We start from the raw sequence: 19,466 nt of genomic DNA on the forward strand, positions 1-19,466 counted from the left end.
ATCCCAGCTGTATTGTGTACTGAGCATTGTGCTGCTGTTACCTGTGCTGTTGTAGTGTATCAGTCACTGTAATGTTCTGTGTCCCCTGTATTGTACTAATGTGTGCCCTATGTACAGCGCTGCTCCTGATAGTACACGGACACCTCCTCTGCTTCCCTACATCCCAGCTGTATTGTGTACTGAGCATTGTGCTGCTGTTACCTGTGCTGTTGTAGTGTCTCAGTCACTGTAATGTTCTGTGTCCCCTGTATTGTACTAATGTGTGCCCTATGTACAGCGCTGCCCCTAGTAGTACACGGACACCTCCTCTGCTTCCCTACATCCCAGCTGTATTGTGTACTGAGCATTGTGCTGCTGTTACCTGTGCTGTTGTAGTGTGTCAGTCACTGTAATGTTATGTGTCCTCTGTATTGTACTAATGTGTGCCCTATGTACAGCGCTGCCCCTAGTAGTACACGGACACCTCCTCTGCTTCCCTACATCCCAGCTGTATTGTGTACTGAGCATTGTGCTGCTGTTACCTGTGCTGTTGTAGTGTCTCAGTCACTGTAATGTTCTGTGTCCCCTGTATTGTACTAATGTGTGCCCTATGTACGGTGCTGCCCCTGGTAGTACACGGACACCTCCTCTGCTTCCCTACATCCCAGCTGTATTGTGTACTGAGCATTGTGCTGCTGTTACCTGTGCTGTTGTAGTGTCTCAGTCACTGTAATGTTCTGTGTCCCCTGTATTGTACTAATGTGTGCCCTATGTACGGCGCTGCCCCTGGTAGTACACGGACACCTCCTCTGCTTCCCTACATCCCAGCTGTATTGTGTACTGAGCATTGTGCTGCTGTTACCTGTGCTGCTGTAGTGTCTCAGTCACTGTAATGTTCTGTGTCCCCTGTATTGTACTAATGTGTGCCCTATGTACGGCGCTGCCCCTGGTAGTACACGGACACGTCCTCTGCTTCCCTACATCCCAGCTGTATTGTGTACTGAGCATTGTGCTGCTGTTACCTGTGCTTTTGTAGTGTCTCAGTCACTGTAATGTTCTGTGTCCGCTGTATTGTACTAATGTGTGCCCTATGTACAGCGCTGCCCCTGGTAGTACATGGACACCTCCTCTGCTTCCCTACATCCCAGCTGTATTGTGTTCTGAGCATTGTGCTACTGTTACCTGTGCTGTTGTAGTGTCTCAGTCACTGTAATGTTCTGTGTCCCCTGTATTGTACTAATGTGTGCCCTATGTACGGAGCTGTCCATGGTAGTACACGGACACCTCCTCTGCTTCCCTACATCCCAGCTGTATTGTGCTGTGTGTATGGCATTGCACCCCCTTCTTACTCCATGTGGTCAAACATCAAATTTATTAAGACAAACGATGCAAACCCCCCCCCCCCCCCCCACCAGATGCAAGTTTTTGATCTTTGAGAAGTCTTTAATGTATACCCTGTAGCAGTACAAAAAAGCATATCAAAAGTACAGAAAATGTATATAAAAGACATTACTATATAAAAAGATACAATAAGACTAGGTTGGCCCCCACTGGTCTCCAGCCAAGGGTGGTTGGGGGGGGGGGGCTGTAGCCATTACTGCCTTGCAACATAGTGAATTAGCACGACAGGAGAGAAAGAGCGGACAGGGTCAGCCAGTCCCCTTATAACATCTTCTTGTACTGCTGATCCCCAAAACTTGTTATGGGGATTGCTACGATGGAACTGACTGCAGCACCCCTCAGATCAGGAGCTGCTCTTACTGGCGGAACCGGACTGAGGAGAAGGTTAGGGGAAGAAGATGGTGTAAAAACAACAGTGCCACCTATAGGATGGGAAGCGTCAGAACACTTTCCTCAAAATAATGTAGTAAAACTATAGGATGATCAGACATTCTAGTAGAACAGTGGTACTCCCAGCAATGCCAGGAGGGATTCACCTTTCTCATATGAAACACTGTTTTATACTTGGCTCCCACAACCTAGGAGACATTCTAGGGACCTGAGAGGGAGGAGACAGACTGGTAGCATAGAAAGCTAGAACAGTTACTGTGCAGAACAGGGAGGTGTCAGCCCACAGGGTATCGGGTACATACAGAAACATGGACACCTCTCCACGATCAGCTACCACCTGGAACATATTTGGACCAATGAGATCTAGGATCTAGATACTTTGATTTCTAACATAGAAAATGTGACTTCTGGTCTAATAGATAAAGCAGAGACCAAATCTTGGACCCATGCAATGAGCAGTACACAGGACACAACCAGCAGGGGCCGGCTGTATATGTGCCTGGGAATGGGGTCTCGCTGGTCGGCTGTCATCACGTGCTGGCTGATGAGGATGGATCCGGAGCTACGGTCATATCCAGGCATTTCTCTGCTACACTCGGAACTCAGAAGCTATAACCTGCGAGTACAGATCTTCTGTCAGAGGCACATAAGTGCGGGAGACCTCATCCAAGAGGTACAGAGGGTCCTCAATGCCCAATGGGGAGAAGCCTTCTTCTACCAGGCGCTGCTTCTGCTGCTTGAATGTCCCAGTGGAATCCATATGTTCCTGCAAGTTACAGACAGATGGTTAGTCACATTAAAGCAGCAGTGGCCATCATGCATGGGGAGCAGTCAGCGTAGAGCATGGGGAGAGGTCACCACCACCGGGGAGCAGTCAGCGTGGAGCATGGGGAGAGGTCACCACCACTGGGGAGCAGTCAGCGTAGAGCATGAGGAGAGGTCACCACCACCGGGGAGCAGTCAGCGTAGAGCATGGGGAGAGGTCACCACCACCGGGGAGCAGTCAGCGTAGAGCATGGGGAGAGGTCACCACCACCGGGGAGCAGTCAGCGTAGAGCATGGGGAGAGGTCACCACCACCGGGGAGCAGTCAGCGTAGAGCATGGGGAGAGGTCACCACCACCGGGGAGCAGTCAGCGTAGAGCATGGGGAGAGGTCACCACCACCGGGGAGCAGTCAGCGTAGAGCATGGGGAGAGGTCACCACCACCGGGGAGCAGTCAGCGTAGAGCATGGGGAGAGGCCACCACCACCGGGGAGCAGTCAGCGTAGAGCATGGGGAGAGGTCACCACCACCGGGGAGCAGTCAGCGTGGAGCATGGGGAGAGGTCACCACCACCGGGGAGCAGTCAGCGTGGAGCATGGGGAGAGGTCACCACCACCGGGGAGCAGTCAGCGTAGAGCATGGGGAGAGGTCACCACCACCGGGGAGCAGTCAGCGTAGAGCATGGGGAGAGGTCACCACCACTAGGGAGCAGTCAGCGAAGAGCATGGGGAGAGGTCACCACCACCGGGGAGCAGTCAGCGTAGAGCATGGGGAGAGGTCACCACCACCGGGGAGCAGTCAGCGTAGAGCATGGGGAGAGGTCACCACCACCGGGGAGCAGTCAGCGTAGAGCATGGTGAGAGGTCACCACCACCAGGGAGCAGTCAGCGTAGAGCATGGGGAGAGGTCACCACCACCAGGGAGCAGTCAGCGTAAAGCATGGGGAGAGGTCACCCAAGTCTGAGGACAGCTCATGCCACCTCCCATTAGAGGAAGGGATCTTAATGGCAAGAGCAGTTCCAGTTCAGGTAGGTGGGGTGCAGGGGCCTCTCATTACTCCCAGAATGGCCACCACAAAAGGCTTCCATGGGACAAATAACACCATAAAGCAGACAGAGTTTCTCTCATACCCACCATGAGCCTCAGGAAGCGGGGGCGTGCATATGACGGCAGGAACTCCACCACGTGGGTAAACACTCCATCAAGGTCCAGCTTGTGACCAGGACGTAGGGTGACAGCAGCCATACCCGTTCGTCCCTCGTGTCCTACAGTGGGAGAAAGGACTGTAAAACCTACATGCGGCAGGCGGCTGTGGCGACAGAGCAGCGTACGTTCCATAGTTACCTGGGACGCTCACACCGTATACATTGACCTCCTGGAAAAACTCCAGTCCACTTATGATCTCAGAGACTTCAGTGGTGGCTACGTTCTCCCCCTTCCACCTGCAGAGAGAGAGGTCAGCACACAATGGCGGGTCTGAGAGTGCCTGGGGGAAGGGGGGGGGGTTTGTGAGGTAAACTTATGTCTGTACCTGAACGTGTCTCCGGTCCTGTCCCGGAAATAAACAAATCCCAGCTCATCCTGCATCATCAGGTCTCCCGTGTTAAAGTAACAGTCCCCAGCCCGAAAGACGTCTCTCAGCAGCTTCTTCTCAGATAGCTCCCGGCTGCCCACATACCCCAGGAACGGAGACATGGGGGTGACCCGGGAGACGAGCAGGCCGGTCTCTCCTGCAGGGACACAGACACGCCATGTATCACACGCGTCATGCTTAGGTGACACACAGCCTCATTACACACAGCGAGACATACCTGCGTCAGTGCGGATGCACCTCCCCTGCGCTCCTCTCACTGGCGCCCCCTCCTGGGTGTCATACCGGATCAGCTCAAAGGGACAGAAGCGCTTCATAATAGAAGAAAGAACAAAATGCTGAGTCCCAGAACCTCTGTATTACACGGCGCCCCCGTCACTGACCTCTCCGTTACACGGCGCCCCCGTCACTGACCGCTCCGTTACACGGCGCCCCCGTCACTGACCGCTCCGTTACACGGCGCCCCCGTCACTGACCGCTCCGTTACACGGCGCCCCCGTCACTGACCGCTCCGTTACACGGCGCCCCCGTCACTGACCTCTCCGTTACACGGCGCCCCCGTCACTGACCTCTCCGTTACACGGCGCCCCCGTCACTGACCTCTCCGTTACACGGCGCCCCCGTCACTGACCTCTCCGTTACACGGCGCCCCCGTCACTGACCTCTCCGTTACACGGCGCCCCCGTCACTGACCTCTCCGTTACACGGCGCCCCCGTCACTGACCTCTCCGTTACACGGCGCCCCCGTCACTGACCTCTCCGTTACACGGCGCCCCCGTCACTGACCTCTCCGTTACACGGCGCCCCCGTCACTGACCTCTCCGTTACACGGCGCCCCCGTCACTGACCTCTCCGTTACACTGATCATTTCTTACAGGATCTGTCACCACACTTCTGCCTTATACAGTCTGATACCTTGAAAATGAAGGTTCCTCGTCCGACAGCTCCCGGGGTCCCGGTGTAGTTGAAGAAGCTGACATTGAACTCTGTCATACCGTACGTCTCGAAGATCCCAATCTTCCCAAATCGACGTGTGAAATCTCTCCAGACATCAGGGCGCAGACCACTACCCGCAGCCAGACGGACGTTGTGCCTCCTCTCATCATCGCACTACGTCACAGAGCAAGATGGCATCGTCATATCGGGAGAGAGCGGCGCCACGCGGGGAAGGGCAGAGCGGGAGACAGCGGCGCCACGCGGGGAAGGGCAGAGCGGGAGAGAGCGGCGCCACGCGGGGAAGGGCAGAGCGGGAGAGAGCGGCGCCACGCGGGGAAGGGCAGAGCGGGAGAGAGCAGCGCCACGCGGGGAAGGGCAGAGCGGGAGAGAGCAGCGCCACGCGGGGAAGGGCAGAGCGGGAGAGAGCAGCGCCACGTGGGAAGGGCAGAGCGGGAGAGAGCAGCGCCACGCGGGGAAGGGCAGAGCGGTAGAGAGCAGCACCACACGGGGAAGGGCAGAGCGGGAGAGAGCGGCGCCACGCAGGGAAAGGCAGAGCGTGAGAGAGCGGCATCACGCAGGGAAAGGCAGAGCGGCACCACGCAGGGAAAGGCAGAGCGGCGTCACGCGGAGAAGGGCAGAGCGAGAGAGCGCGGCACCACACGGGGAAGGTCAGAGCGGCGTCACGTGGAGAAGGGCAGAGCGGGAAAGAGCGGCGCCACGCGGGGAAGGGCAGAGCGGCACCACTTGGGGATGGTCAGAGCGGCGTCACGTGGAGAAGGGCAGAGCGGGAGAGAGCGGCACCACGCGGGGAAGGGCAGAGTGGGAGAGAGCGGCACCACGCGGGGAAGGGCAGAGCGGGAGAGAGCGGCACCACGCGGGGAAGGGCAGAGCGGTAGAGAGCAGCGCCACGCGGGGAAGGGCAGAGCGGGAGAGAGCGGTGCCACGCAGGGAAAGGCAGAGCGTGAGAGAGCGGCATCACGCAGGGAAAGGCAGAGCGGCACCACGCAGGGAAAGGCAGAGCGGCGTCACGCGGAGAAGGGCAGAGCGAGAGAGAGCGGCACCACACGGGGAAGGTCAGAGCGGCGTCACGTGGAGAAGGGCAGAGCGGGAAAGAGCGGCGCCACGCGAGGAAGGGCAGAGCGGCACCACTTGGGGATGGTCAGAGCGGCGTCACGAGGAGAAGGGCAGAGCGGGAGAGAGCGGCACCACGCGGGGAAGGGCAGAGCGGGAGAGAGCAGCACCACGCAGGGAAGGGCAGAGCGGCACCACACGGGGAAGGTCAGAGCGGGAGAGAGCGGCACCATGCAGGGAAAGGCAGAGCGGGAGAGAGAGCAGCACCACACGGGGAAGGTCAGAGCGGGAGAGAGCGGCACCATGCAGGGAAAGGCAGAGCGGGAGAGAGAGCAGCACCACACGGGGAAGGTCAGAGCGGCATCACGCGGGGAAGGGCAGAGCGGGAGAGAGTGGCACCATGCAGGGAAAGGCAGAGCGGGAGAGAGAGCGGCACCACACGGGGAAGGGCAGAGCGGCGTCACGCGGAGAAGGGCAGAGCGGGAAAGAGCGGCTCCACACGAGGAAGGGCAGAGCGGCACCACACGGGGAAGGTCAGAGCGGCGTCATGTGGAGAAGGGCAGAGCGGGAGAGAGCGGCACCACGCGGGGAACAGCATAGAGCGATGTCAAGTTGGGAGCAGCAAAGTAGGAGAGCGCGGCGTCGCGTGGAAAAAGGCAGCAGGAGAAGAGCGATATCACATGAGGAGCGTCAGACGGTGAGAGAGTGGCGTCACACAGGGAGCGGCAGAGGGTGAAAGCAGTGTCACACAGGCAGCGTCAGAGGGCAAGAGAGCGGCGTAACATGGGGAAGGGAAGAGAGCAGCATCACACGGTGAGCAGCAGTGGGCTAGAGAGGCGTCACATGAGGAGCGGCAGAAGGCGCGAGGGCGGCATGGAGCGGCGTAATATAGGGAGCGGAGGATCACAGGAGAGCAGCGGAGGGCTGCATCATATAGGCAGCGCCAGAGTATTAGAGTGGAGAGGCACAGCGGAGCATGCAGGGGCACAGGGTGGGTACCTGAGGCTGGTTGGTAAGGTATCGACACAGCTCCCCAATATACTGGAACACGGTCACGTTGTATTTGCGGCAGTCACTCCAGAACTGGCTGGCAGAGAACCGTTCCTTTAGAACCAGGGAAGCACCTGAGGGTACGGAGATAAGTAGGACAAGCAGATCAGGAGATAATAGGATGTTAATACCTACCGGTAAATCCTTTTCATGAAGTTCATATGGAATAATGGGTTCTCAATACATTGGGGAAATAGAGGTCCTCCGCAGGAGACAGGCACATAGAACTCTTTACAGTGGGTGTACTGGCTCCTCCCCTCTACTTCCTCCTCCACATCCTCAGTTAAAGGAGAATGAACGTAAGTTAGGTAAGAATATAAGTATATGTGAGTGCGGTGAGATTTATACCAGTACACCCATAAACATTTATAACTGGTAAATGAACAGTTAACTTGTAGAACACTACAAGCAAATATCACCTAAGTGACAACATAGGCAACAAGCCAAAATAAGTGACAACCAGATGCAGTACAGCTCCGCACAGAGGCGGGTTCCCAGTATACCTTATGGACTTCATGGGTATCCTCTTTGGCCAGGGCGTCAAATTTTTAACACTTTACAAAAGTGTGATGAGCCGACGAAGTAGCAGCTCTGCATAATTGTAGAGCTAACACACCCCGAGCAGCCGCCCACCGCTCTCGTGGAATGAGGCTTCACAGAGGTGGAACCGCTAAGTCAGCCGCTCCATAAACCTGACGAATAGTAGCACAAATCCAAATGTGCAATAGATTGTTTTGAGGCCGGCAAACCCTTTTTCTGGGCATCATAAAGCACAAAAAGACAGACAATCAGTATTGCGTAGCAGTAGCACACGCAGGGGGGGGGGTTCTGAGTACCCAGAAACCCCCCCCCAGGAGTCTAAGGGCCCTAGGCTGAAAGCTGAGGGTCCCCTCTTTCCATGGGTACACATTTTTAAAAATCAGCCCTTGGGAACCAGAGATATCTGACTTCAAAGCAGTGGTCCCCATCCAAGCCTGTTAAATGCTTTCCCAGTCAGATATTTCAGGTTCTGTCTGACTTAGAGTTTTTCTGAGGATATATTCCATAAGCTGGGACTCTCCCCCTTTGATGGACACTAGTAACTTGTCTCTACTGTTCCCAGAACCAGAGATATCAGCCTTCCAGCAGCTGGTTACTGCTCCAGCTCCACACACCTGGTATGTAGTTTTATATTCTCGTTGGCAGATTGCTCTGCCTCCTGAACTCTGATCCCCTAGTCCCCAATACCATTTAGTAGGTGGGATTCTCTAGTTTTAATTCCATTATAATCTAAGAAACCTATATCCGGGAACTGGAGATATCTGCAGTCAAACAAGCTGTCCTCCCACCAGAAAATTATGAATAATAAGCCCACTCCACTATACACTACTCCTCTGTGTATTAAACATCCTCTACCATACTCCTCTGTGTATTAAACATCCTCTACCACCCTGGAAGTTATGTATCAGGGCCCCTTCATTCAGCCCAATGCCCCCTTCTCCCAACTCATCTCCCATCATCTGTGCAGTAAAGGGGTAATTAGTGGAAATTACTGATCCAGGTGTGTGATATATATATATATATATATATATATATATATATATATATATATATATATATATATATATATATATATACACACATACACACACACACACACACACACACACACAGGTAGAGTATCCCGTATCCAAAATGCTCGGGACCAGGAGAATTTTGGATAACGGATTATTCCGTATTTCGGAATATTTTAATATTTCAATGATGTATTTTGAAGTATCTTGCATTTATGCTGTATAAACACATAATATACACACAAATATATTTTATTTGTTCAAAAAACAAGGTTTCAAAACGTGAAACAAAATGTGTGTATATCTCAGCACTGAATTTGAATGCCAAGCAATCATTGTCTTGCACATGGAGAAGAGCAGAGCGGGAGAGAGCGGCACCACACGGGGAAGGGCAGCAGAAGAGCGATATCACATGAGGAGCGTCAGACGGTGAAAGCAGTGTCACACAGGCAGCGTCAGAGGGCAAGAGAGCGGGTAACATGGGGAAGGGAAGAGCGCAGCATCATATTCCTAGCAAACACATTAACACCTGCCCTGATGGTCCAGAGCATAGTTGCCGACCCTCCCGCATTGAGCGGGAGAGTCCCGCTTTTTTTTATCTTCCTCCCGGTCTCCCGAGAATAGCCTGGATCCTCCCGGTTTTTCAGATTGGAAGGAGAAGATCTGTGAGTGCGCATGCGCTAGTTACGAGTGCCGGGTCTCATGACATCGCTGCGGTCATACTAAATACCAGCCGCTGCAGGGTTCTGTGGGACATAGTCACATGGTTGCAGTGCGCAGCACAGCACACGGAGCGCCCTCGGAGCAGCCTCAGGAGCGGCATGAGCAGCAGAGGGCAGTGCCGCGGCGTAAATGGTTGTAAGTGGCTGACTGCTTCTATACCTCCGCTCCGCTCCCTGCTGTTTTTATGTTTTGTTTAAGGGTATCTCAGGCTCCGAATTCCCCCTACAGGAATCCATTAAAATGGTGACTCTCCCCCATCTTAATAAAAATGATATGATGCAGTAGGGACAGGGGAGAGGAACTATATTGAAGCTGTGGGCGTAGGGAGAGTGCAGGAGGAGAGGATCAATTCTATTTATGAATCTGCAGCAGTGTGGAGAGAGAGAGGAAGGATTTTAAGTGTAGTGGCTAGGTCCCCAAATGTAATTTGAGTAGCTCCGCCCATGTTCCCGCCCCTTTAACATACCAGGCTCTGGCCCAGCCCCCTATTTCCTGTAGCTGGCTGCCCTCTCCCGGAAAGGGCAGCTGAGAAGTCGGCAACCCTGGTCCAGAGTGCCGCCGCCAACATGCTGCACATCAAGCGGGGTACCCCACTAGAGGGAACCCCGGGTAACACTCACCACAGACGTCTTCGGACTGAGCGGCAAGCTGGGGGTGTGAAGTGCAATGCCCGCCACGACAATCACCAACACAGGACAGTGGTCCTGCAGCAGGGACAGTTCAGTACCTTGAAAGGCCTGCAGCAGTACCCCTCCCCTGGCTTCCCACGAAGCAGGGAGCTGTTTAGTCCAAAAAAGGCCCCCCCAAAATAACAAACAAATTTAAATGAAGAAAAACTCTCTTCAGGAGCTCTGTAAGTGCAGCCTCTCAATTGTTCTAAACTGAGGATATGGAGCAGGAAGTAGAGGGGAGGAGCCAGTACACCACTGTAAAGAGTCTATGTGCCTGTCTCCTGCGGAGGACCTCTTCTTCCCCAATGTATTGAGAACCCAGTATGCCATATGAATGATAGTGAAATAACAATCAGTGTGAGACGTCAGTGCCTTACTGACAGGTGACCATTAGTAAGTTAGCGTGTGTATACACGTGTTACAGGGAGCGGGAACACCATACTGCACTCACCGACGCCGATGCAGCCCCCGATCCCTAGCAAGCCTCCGGACTTGTGGTAAAGCGGCAGTGACATGTAGATGACATCATCAGCACTGGCCCCGCACAGCTGGTAGAAGCCGCAGCACATTAAGGTCTTCATGTGGCTGATACGTGCAGCTTTCGGCAACCCTGCGAAGGGGACACAACAAAATAATCACAGGGTCAGCGGCATTACAGCAAGGGGGCGCTGTATAATGCTATCAGTACCCTTTATCCCCTCACCGCACAGGTGCAGCGTCATTAGTACCTGTGGTCCCAGATGTGAAGATACAGATGGCTGTGTCCATGGGGTTCTGGGGAACTCCAAGGTGGGCTGGTGGGGGGCTCCCCGATGCTGCTTCCATCAGATCATGGAGATCTGTAACTCCGGCAGGATAATCACCAGGTCCCATTACCCAGACTGCAATTCCCATCTGTTGCAGATACGGCAGAATCTCCAGCACGGCCTCAAACAGCTCTACAGGGGAGGACGTAGGGGAGAGAATGAGGCCCAGAGACCACGGACACGTGTGACACATACACGCTACACACCTCACCGGTCACACAGGGAAAGCTCCAGTACCAGCGTCATTACACAGGACTGTACCCCATATGTTCTAACACACACAAGGAGGGGGGCTGCTGGAGGGTCAAGGGGTGAGATCACTACACAATTATTATTGGGAGCAAGGTGCCAACGCCGACTGTAGATGTAGAGGCCTAGTACTATAGGTGCAGAGGATAGAGGCCTAGTGCTATAGGCGCAGAGGATATAGAGGCCTAGTGCTATAGGCGCAGAGGATATAGAGGCCTAGTGCTATAGGCGCAGAGGCTATAGAGGCCTAGTACTATAGGGGCAGAGGATATAGAGGCCTAGTACTATAGGGGCAGAGGATATAGAGGCCTAGTGCTATAGGCGCAGAGGATATAGAGGCCTAGTACTATAGGTGCAGAGGATAGAGGCCTAGTACTATAGGTGCAGAGGATAGAGGCCTAGTGCTATAGGCGCAGAGGCTATAGAGGCCTAGTGCTATAGGTGCAGAGGATAGAGAGGCCTAGTGCTATAGGCGCAGAGGATAGAGAGGTCTAGTGCTATAGGTGCAGAGGATATAGAGGCCTAGTACTATAGGGGCAGAGGCCTAGTACTATAGGTGCAGAGGATATAGAGGCCTAGTGCTATAGGCGCAGAGGATATAGAGGCCTAGTACTATAGGCGCAGATGATATAGAGGCCTAGTACTATAGGCGCAGAGGATATAGAGGCCTAGTGCTATAGGTGCAGAGGATATAGAGGCCTAGTGCTATAAGTGCAGAGGATAGAGAGGTCTAGTGCTATAGGCGCAGAGGATATAGAGGCCTAGTGCTATAGGTGTAGAGGATATAGAGGCCTAGTACTATAAGTGCAGAGGATAGAGAGGTCTAGTGCTATAGGCGCAGAGGATATAGAGGCCTAGTGCTATAAGTGCAGAGGATATAGAGGCCTAGTGCTATAGGCGCAGAGGATATAGAGGCCTAGTGCTATAGGCGCAGAGGATATAGAGGCCTAGTGCTATAGGTGCAGAGGATAGAGAGGTCTAGTGCTATAGGTGCAGAGGATAGAGAGGTCTAGTGCTATAGGTGCAGAGGATATAGAGGCCTAGTGCTATAGGCGCAGAGGATATAGAGGCCTAGTGCTATAGGCGCAGAGGATATAGCGGCCTAGTACTATAGGCGCAGAGGATATAGAGGCCTAGTGCTATAGGCGCAGAGGATATAGAGGCCTAGTGCTATAGGCGCAGAGGCTATAGAGGCCTAGTGCTATAGGGGCAGAGGCTATAGAGGCCTAGTGCTATAGGGGCAGAGGCTATAGAGGCCTAGTGCTATAGGGGCAGAGGCTATAGAGGCCTAGTACTATAGGGGCAGAGGATATAGAGGCCTAGTACTATAGGTGCAGAGGCTATAGAGGCCTAGTGCTAAAAGTGCAGAGGATATAGAGGCCTAGTGCTATAGGTGCAGAGGATAGAGGCCTAGTGCTATAGGTGCAGAGGATATAGAGGCCTAGTGCTATAGGCGCAGAGGATATAGAGGCCTAGTGCTATAGGCGCAGAGGATATAGAGGCCTAGTGCTATAGGCGCAGAGGATATAGAGGCCTAGTGCTATAGGCGCAGAGGCTATAGAGGCCTAGTGCTATAGGGGCAGAGGCTATAGAGGCCTAGTACTATAGGGGCAGAGGATATAGAGGCCTTGTGCTAAAAGTGCAGAGGATATAGAGGCCTAGTACTATAGGTGCAGAGGATATAGAGGCCTAGTACTACAGGTGCAGAGGATATAGAGGCCTAGTACTACAGGTGCAGAGGATATAGAGGCCAAGTACTATAGGTGCAGAGGCTATAGAGGCCTAGTGCTAAAAGTGCAGAGGATATAGAGGCCTAGTGCTATAGGCACAGAGGATATAGAGGCCTAGTGCTATAGGGGCAGAGGATATAGAGGCCTAGTGCTATAGGTGCAGAGGATATAGAGGCCTAGTACTATAAGTGCAGAGGATATAGAGGCCTAGTGCTATAGGTGCAGAGGATATAGAGGCCTAGTGCTATAAGTGCAGAGGATATAGAGGCCTAGTGCTATAGGTGCAGAGGATATAGAGGCCTAGTGCTATAAGTGCAGAGGATATAGAAGCCTAGTGCTATAGGTGCAGAGGATATAGAGGCCTAGTGCTATAGGGGCAGAGGATATAGAGGCCTAGTGCTATAGGGGCAGAGGATATAGAGGCCTAGTGCTATAGGTGCAGAGGATATAGAGGCCCAGTACTATAAGCGCAGAGGATATAGCGGCCTAGTGCTATAGGTGCAGAGGATATAGAGGCCCAGTACTATAAGCGCAGAGGATATAGAGGCCTAGTACTATAAGTGCAGAGGATATAGAGGCCTAGTGCTATAGGTGCAGAGGATATAGAGGCCCAGTACTATAAGCGCAGAGGATATAGCGGCCTAGTGCTATAGGTGCAGAGGATATAGAGGCCTAGTGCTATAGGGGCAGAGGATATAGAGGCCTAGTGCTATAGGTGCAGAGGATATAGAGGCCTAGTGCTATAGGTGCAGAGGATATAGAGGCCTAGTACCAGTAGAGCTGTAAGAGGGGAGGTCATGTCGAACTTTTGCGGTCAACATAGACACTGTCCATCCAGATCACGGGGGAAACGTCTGCCATCTCCGTGCTCATAGCGGCACAGCTCCCTCCTCAGGCATATAACATGGGTGGGGGGAGGCAGGTACAGACATGGAGATCTCCACCCAGGCACGCCGTGCCTATAGCTGCATTACTCGTCTCCTGCTACAGACAATCCCAGAGATGTGTGCTCCGGGGAATGTCTCTCTGCTGTCACTAGACCAGATAGGGGTCAGTGTGTGTGTGTGTGTGTGTGTGTGTGTGTGTGTGTGTGTGTGTGTGTGTGTGTGTGTGTGTGTGTGTGTGTGTGTAATATGTATATATAATGGGTACATACAGGTGTCAGCATGTGTGTATACAAGTGCCAGCGCATGTGTATATAGGGGTCCGGGTAGGTGTCAGCATGTTTGTTTGTGTGTGATATATATATATATATGTGTGTGTCAGCGTGTGTATATATAGGTGTCAGGGCGAGTATAGGCATCAGCGGGTGTGTATAGGTGACACACACACATATATATATATACACTGAAGAAGATGCAATACAGCCAGCAAATGTAGGCAGAAGAATACAAAAGCACTGGGAGACTTTGTAGGTGAGCAAATCGTAGCAACGTTTCGGGTACTTTTTTAAGTCCCCGTGAGTGCCACTGGTAACCTGCACTATATCTTCCTGGGTATCACCCAGATTATACTGTGCACCTGGGCCGATGTTTATCTACATTTGAGTGCCTTTCAAGTTGGATCTCTCTCTCATACACACACATATATATGTGTGTGTGTGTGTGTCAGGGTACATATAGGTGTCAGGGTGAGTATGGGTGTCAGCGTGTGTATATATAGGTGTCAGGGTACGTATAGGTGTGTCAGCATGTGTATATAAGGTGTCAGGGTAGGTATGTGTGTCAGCATGTGTGCACATATAGGTGTCAGGGTACATACAGGTGTCAGCGTGTGTGTATAGGTGTCAGCATGCGTATATCAACGTGTCAGCGTGTGTACGTATAGGTGTCAACATGCACGTATATATATAGGTGTCAGGGTACGTATACGTGTCAGCATGTGTGTGTATATATAGTTGTCAGGGTACGTATATGTGTCAGTGTGTATATATAGGAGTCAGGGTGAGTATAGGTGTCAGCGTGTGTGTTTAGGTGTCAGGGTAGTTATAGGTGTCAGCATGTGTATATGTGTTTCAGGGTACGTATAGGTGTCAGCGTGTGTATATACAGGTGTCAGGGTGTGTGTACATAGGGGTAAAGGTATGCATAGGTGTCAGCGTGTATATATAGGTGTCAGGGTATGTATATAAAAGGTGTCAGGGTAGGTAGAGGTGTCAGCATGCGTATATATAGATATATATATATATGTGTGTCAGGGTACGTATACGTGTCAGCGTGTGTACGTATAGGTGTCAACATGCATGTGTATATATAGGTGTCAGGGTACGTATACCGGTCAGCATGTGTGTGTGTATATATAGTTGTCAGGGTACGTATACCTGTCAGGATATGTGTGTATATATAGTTGTCAGGGTACGTATACGTGTCAGTATGTATATATAGGCGTCAGGGTGAGTATAGGTGTCAGCGTGTGTGTATATACAGGTGTCAGCGTGTGTGTGTGTATACAGGTGTCAGGGTACGTACAGGTGTCAGCGTGTGTGTATATACAGGTGTCAGGGTACGTACAGGTGTCAGCGCGTGTGTGTGTGTATATATAGGGGTCCAGGTACGTATAGGTGTCAGCATGTGTGTGTATAGGGGTCCGGGTATGTATAGGTGTCAGCATGTGTGTATAGGGTTCGGGAACATATAGGTGTCAGCATGTGTGTGTGTACAGGTGTCAGAGTATATATAGGTGTCAGTATGTGTATATAGGGGTCCGGGTACATATAGGTGTCAGCATGTGTGTGTATAGGGGCCCATGTATGTATAGGTGTCAGCGTGTGTGTGTGCATAGGTGTCAGCATGTGTGTGTATAGGGATCCGGGTACATATAGGTGTCAGCATGTGTATATAGATGTCAGTGTATTTAAGTGTCAGTGTGGCAACAGGTGCCAGCATGAGTATTTTACACATTAATAGCACCCACGTGACACACACATGCAGACATGAGGCACGTATGGATGGAGGATCACAGGAGACAGAACTGGGCTGGTCATGGGGCACACAGCGCATACACACGTGACACATACACATGAAGCGCATACACACGTGACACATACACATGAAGCGCATACACACGAAGCGCATACACACGCGACATACACATGAAGCGCATACACACGTGACATACACATGAAGCGCATACACACGTGACACATACACATGAAGCGCATACACACGTGACACATACACATGAAGCGCATACACACGTGACACATACACATGAAGCGCATACACACGTGACACATACACATGAAGCGCATACACACGTGACACATACACATGAAGCGCATACACACGTGACACATACACATGAAGCGCATACACACGTGACACATACACATGAAGCGCATACACACGTGACACATACATAAAGCACATACACACTGGACACAGACCTGGGCTGGTGATGAGGCCCCGGGCCCCGCTGGCCCCCAGGCAGTGCCTCAGGGCACCCTTCCGTACGTTGACGTTGAGGAAGGCAGCGACCACCCCCAGCTTGGCCAGTCCGAACCAGGCCTCCAGGAAGCGGGGCTCGTTCCCCAGCAGCAGCGCCACCGTGTCCCCGGGGTCCAGTCCGCCCGGATAGAGCGCTGCCGCCACCCGGGAGCTCCGCGCATCCAGCTGCCGGTAGCTCAGGCTCCGATCCCGGTACCGGAGGAAGACAGCGTCCGGGCGGCGGCGGAGCTGCAGCTGAAAGAGCCCCGGGAGGGAGAGCGCCCCCTGCCCCATCCAGCGCCGCACGTTCCGCTTCAGCCGGGCCGCCCGCACCGCGAACCGCACGTCCTCCAGCAGCAGCCGCGGCCAACGCAGCAGGGCCACCCCGGGCCACAGCACCGGCAGCAGCAGCAGGGCCCCCAGCAGCAACGCGGCACCGGCGGCCAACCATATCATCACCATCATCATCGTCTCCGTGTCCGTGGCTGCCCGGGAACCGGAGCTCAGCTAGTGCGGGGGGAGGTGCCGCCAGCACCCCGCCATCCCTCCTCCTCACCCGGCCTCTCCCCCTCCTTACCCCGGCCTCTCCTCCTGCTCCCCTTTCCCCGGCCTCCCCTCCTCTCCCCTTACCCCGGCCTCTCCTCCTGCTCCCCTTTCCCCGGCCTCCCCCTGCTCCCCTTACCCCGGCCTCCCCCTGCTCCCCTTACCCCGGCCTCCCTTCCTCTCCTCCTGCTCCCCTTTCCCCGGCCTCCCCCTGCTCCCCTTACCCCGGCCTCCCCTCCTCTCCCCTTACCCCGGCCTCTCCCCCTGCTCCCCTTACCCCGGCCTCCCCTCCTCTCCCCTTTCCCCGGCCTCCCCCTGCTCCCCTTACCCCGGCCTCCCCTCCTCTCCTCCTCTTACCCCGGCCTCCCTTCCTCTCCTCCTGCTCCCCTTACCCCGGCCTCCCCTCCTCTCCCCTTACCCCGGCCTCTCCCCCTGCTCCCCTTACCCCGGCCTCTCCCCCTGCTCCCCTTACCCCGGCCTCTCCCCCTGCTCCCCTTACCCCGGCCTCTCCTCCTGCTCCCCTTACCCCGGCCTCCCTTCCTCTCCTCCTGCTCGCCTTACTCCGGCCTCCCCTCCTGCTCCCCTCTTACCCCGGCCTCCCCTCCTCTCCTCCTGCTCCGCTTATCCCGGCCTCCCCTCCTGCTCCTACTCCGCTTACCCCGGCCTCCCTTCCGGCTCCTACTACTCCCCTCACCCCAGTCTCCCCTCCTCCTACTCCGGCCTCCCTTCCTCTCCTCCTGCTCGCCTTACTCCGGCCTCCCCTCCTGCTTCCCTCTTACCCCGGCCTCCCCTCCTGCTCCTACTCCGCTTACCCCGGCCTCCCCTCCGGCTCCTACTACTCCCCTCACCCCAGTCTCCCCTCCTCCTACTCCCCTTACCCCAGCCTCCTCTCCTCCCCTTACCCCAGCCTCCTCTCCTCCTACACCCCTTACCCCAGCCTCCCATCCACTCCTCCTACTCCCCTTACCCCGGCCTCTCCCCCTTACCCCGGCCTCCCATCCACTCCTCCTTCTCCCCTTACCCCGGCCTCCCCTCCACTCCTCCTACTCCCCTTACCCCGGCCTCCACCCCACTCCACTCCTCCCCTTACCCCAGCCTCCACTCCTCTCCTCCTACTACCCTTACCCCGGCCTCCTCTCCCCTCCTACTACCCTTACCCCGGCCTCCTCTCCTCCTTCTCCCCTTACCCTGGCCTTCCCTCCTCTCCTCCTACTCCCCTTACCCTGGCCTCCCCTAATCTCCTCCTGCTCCCCTTACCCCAGCCTCCCCTCCTGCTCCCCTTACCCCGGCCTCCACTCCTGCTCCTCTTACTCCGGCCTCCCCTCCTCTCCTCCTGCTCCCCTTACCCTGGCCTCCCCTCCTCTCCTCTCCTCCTGCTCCCCTTACCCTGGCCTCCCCTCCTACTCCCTTTACCTCGGCCTCCCCTCCTCCTACCCCCCTTACCCCAGCCTCCCCTCCTCCTACTCCCCTTACCCCAGCCTCCCATCCACTCCTACTCCCCTTACCCTGGCCTCCCATCCACTCCTACTCCCCTTACCCCGGCCTCCCCTCCACTCCTACTCCCCTTACCCCGGCCTCCCCTCCTACTCCCTTTACCTCGGCCTCCCCTCCTCCTACCCCCCTTACCCCAGCCTCCCCTCCTCCTACTCCCCTTACCCCAGCCTCCCATCCACTCCTACTCCCCTTACCCCGGCCTCCCATCCACTCCTACTCCCCTTACCCCGGCCTCCCCTCCACTCCTACTCCCCTTACCCCGGCCTCCCCTCCACTCCTACTCCCCTTACCCCGGCCTCCCCTCCACTCCTCCTACTCCCCTTACCCCGGCCTCCCCTCCACTCCTCCTACTCCCCTTACCCCGGCCTCCCCTCTACTCCTCCTACTCCCCTTACCCCCGCCTCCCCTCTACTCCTCCTACTCCCCTTACCCCGGGCCTCCCCTCCACTCCTCCTACTCCCCTTACCCCGGGCCTCCCCTCCACTCCTCCTACTCCCCTTACCCCAGCCTCCCCCCCTCTCCTCCTGCTCCCCTTACCCCGGCCTCCCCTCCTGCTCCCCTTACCCTGGCCTCCCCTCCTCTCCTCCTGCTCCCCTTACCCTGGCCTCTCCTCCTGCTCCCCTTACCCCAGCCTCCCCTCCTGCTCCCCTTACCCCAGCCTCTCCTCCTGCTCCCCTTACCCTGGCCTCCCCTCCTCTCCTCTCCTCCTGCTCCCCTTACCCTGGCCTCCCCTCCTGACCCCGGCCTCCCTTCCTGACCCCGGCCTCCCCTCCTGCTCCCCTTACCCCGGCCTCTCCTCCTGCTCCCCTGACCCCGGCCTCCCCTCCTGCTCCCCTGACCCCGGCCTCCCCTCCTGCTCCCCTGACCCCGGCCTCCCCTCCTGCTCCCCTTACCCCGGCCTCTCCTCCTGCTCCCCTTACCCTGGCCTCCCCTCCTGCTCCCCTTACCCCGGCCTCTCCTCCTGCTCCCCTTACCCTGGCCTCCCCTCCTGCTCCCCTTACCCCGGCCTGCTCCCCTTACCCCAGCCTCCCCTCCGGCTCCTACTCCCCTCACCCAGCCTCCCCTCCCCCTAGTCTCCCCTCCTCCTACT

General features: G+C 55.2%; 2 protein-coding genes across 2 annotated transcripts; one reads left to right on the top strand and one right to left on the bottom strand.

Annotated features, from left to right (window-relative positions):
* Positions 1-1,408: 1,408 nt before the first annotated feature.
* SLC27A3 (solute carrier family 27 member 3) lies at positions 1,409-16,909 on the bottom strand. Its single transcript, XM_083167481.1, has 10 exons — positions 16,300-16,909; positions 10,858-11,067; positions 10,581-10,739; positions 7,132-7,256; positions 5,041-5,235; positions 4,346-4,436; positions 4,066-4,264; positions 3,879-3,976; positions 3,669-3,799; positions 1,409-2,536 (listed from the first exon to the last, which is right to left on the bottom strand). Exons 1-10 carry the CDS (start codon positions 16,805-16,807, stop codon positions 2,360-2,362), a joined length of 1,893 nt encoding a protein of 630 aa, XP_083023607.1. The 5' UTR covers positions 16,808-16,909; the 3' UTR covers positions 1,409-2,359.
* Positions 16,910-18,122: 1,213 nt separating this feature from the next.
* LOC146050268 (uncharacterized) lies at positions 18,123-19,250 on the top strand (the record flags this gene model as incomplete). The annotated part of the gene is made up of 1 exon (XM_083167195.1): positions 18,123-19,250. A coding segment is annotated over one exon (1,011 nt), but the record flags the coding sequence as incomplete, so codon positions are not given.
* Between the last annotated feature and the right edge of the window lie 216 nt (positions 19,251-19,466).

The sequence above is a fragment of the Crinia signifera genome, chromosome 12 (assembly GCF_055691185.1).
Source record: "Crinia signifera chromosome 12, ASM5569118v1, whole genome shotgun sequence".
Taxonomy (NCBI): Eukaryota; Metazoa; Chordata; class Amphibia; order Anura; family Myobatrachidae; genus Crinia; species Crinia signifera.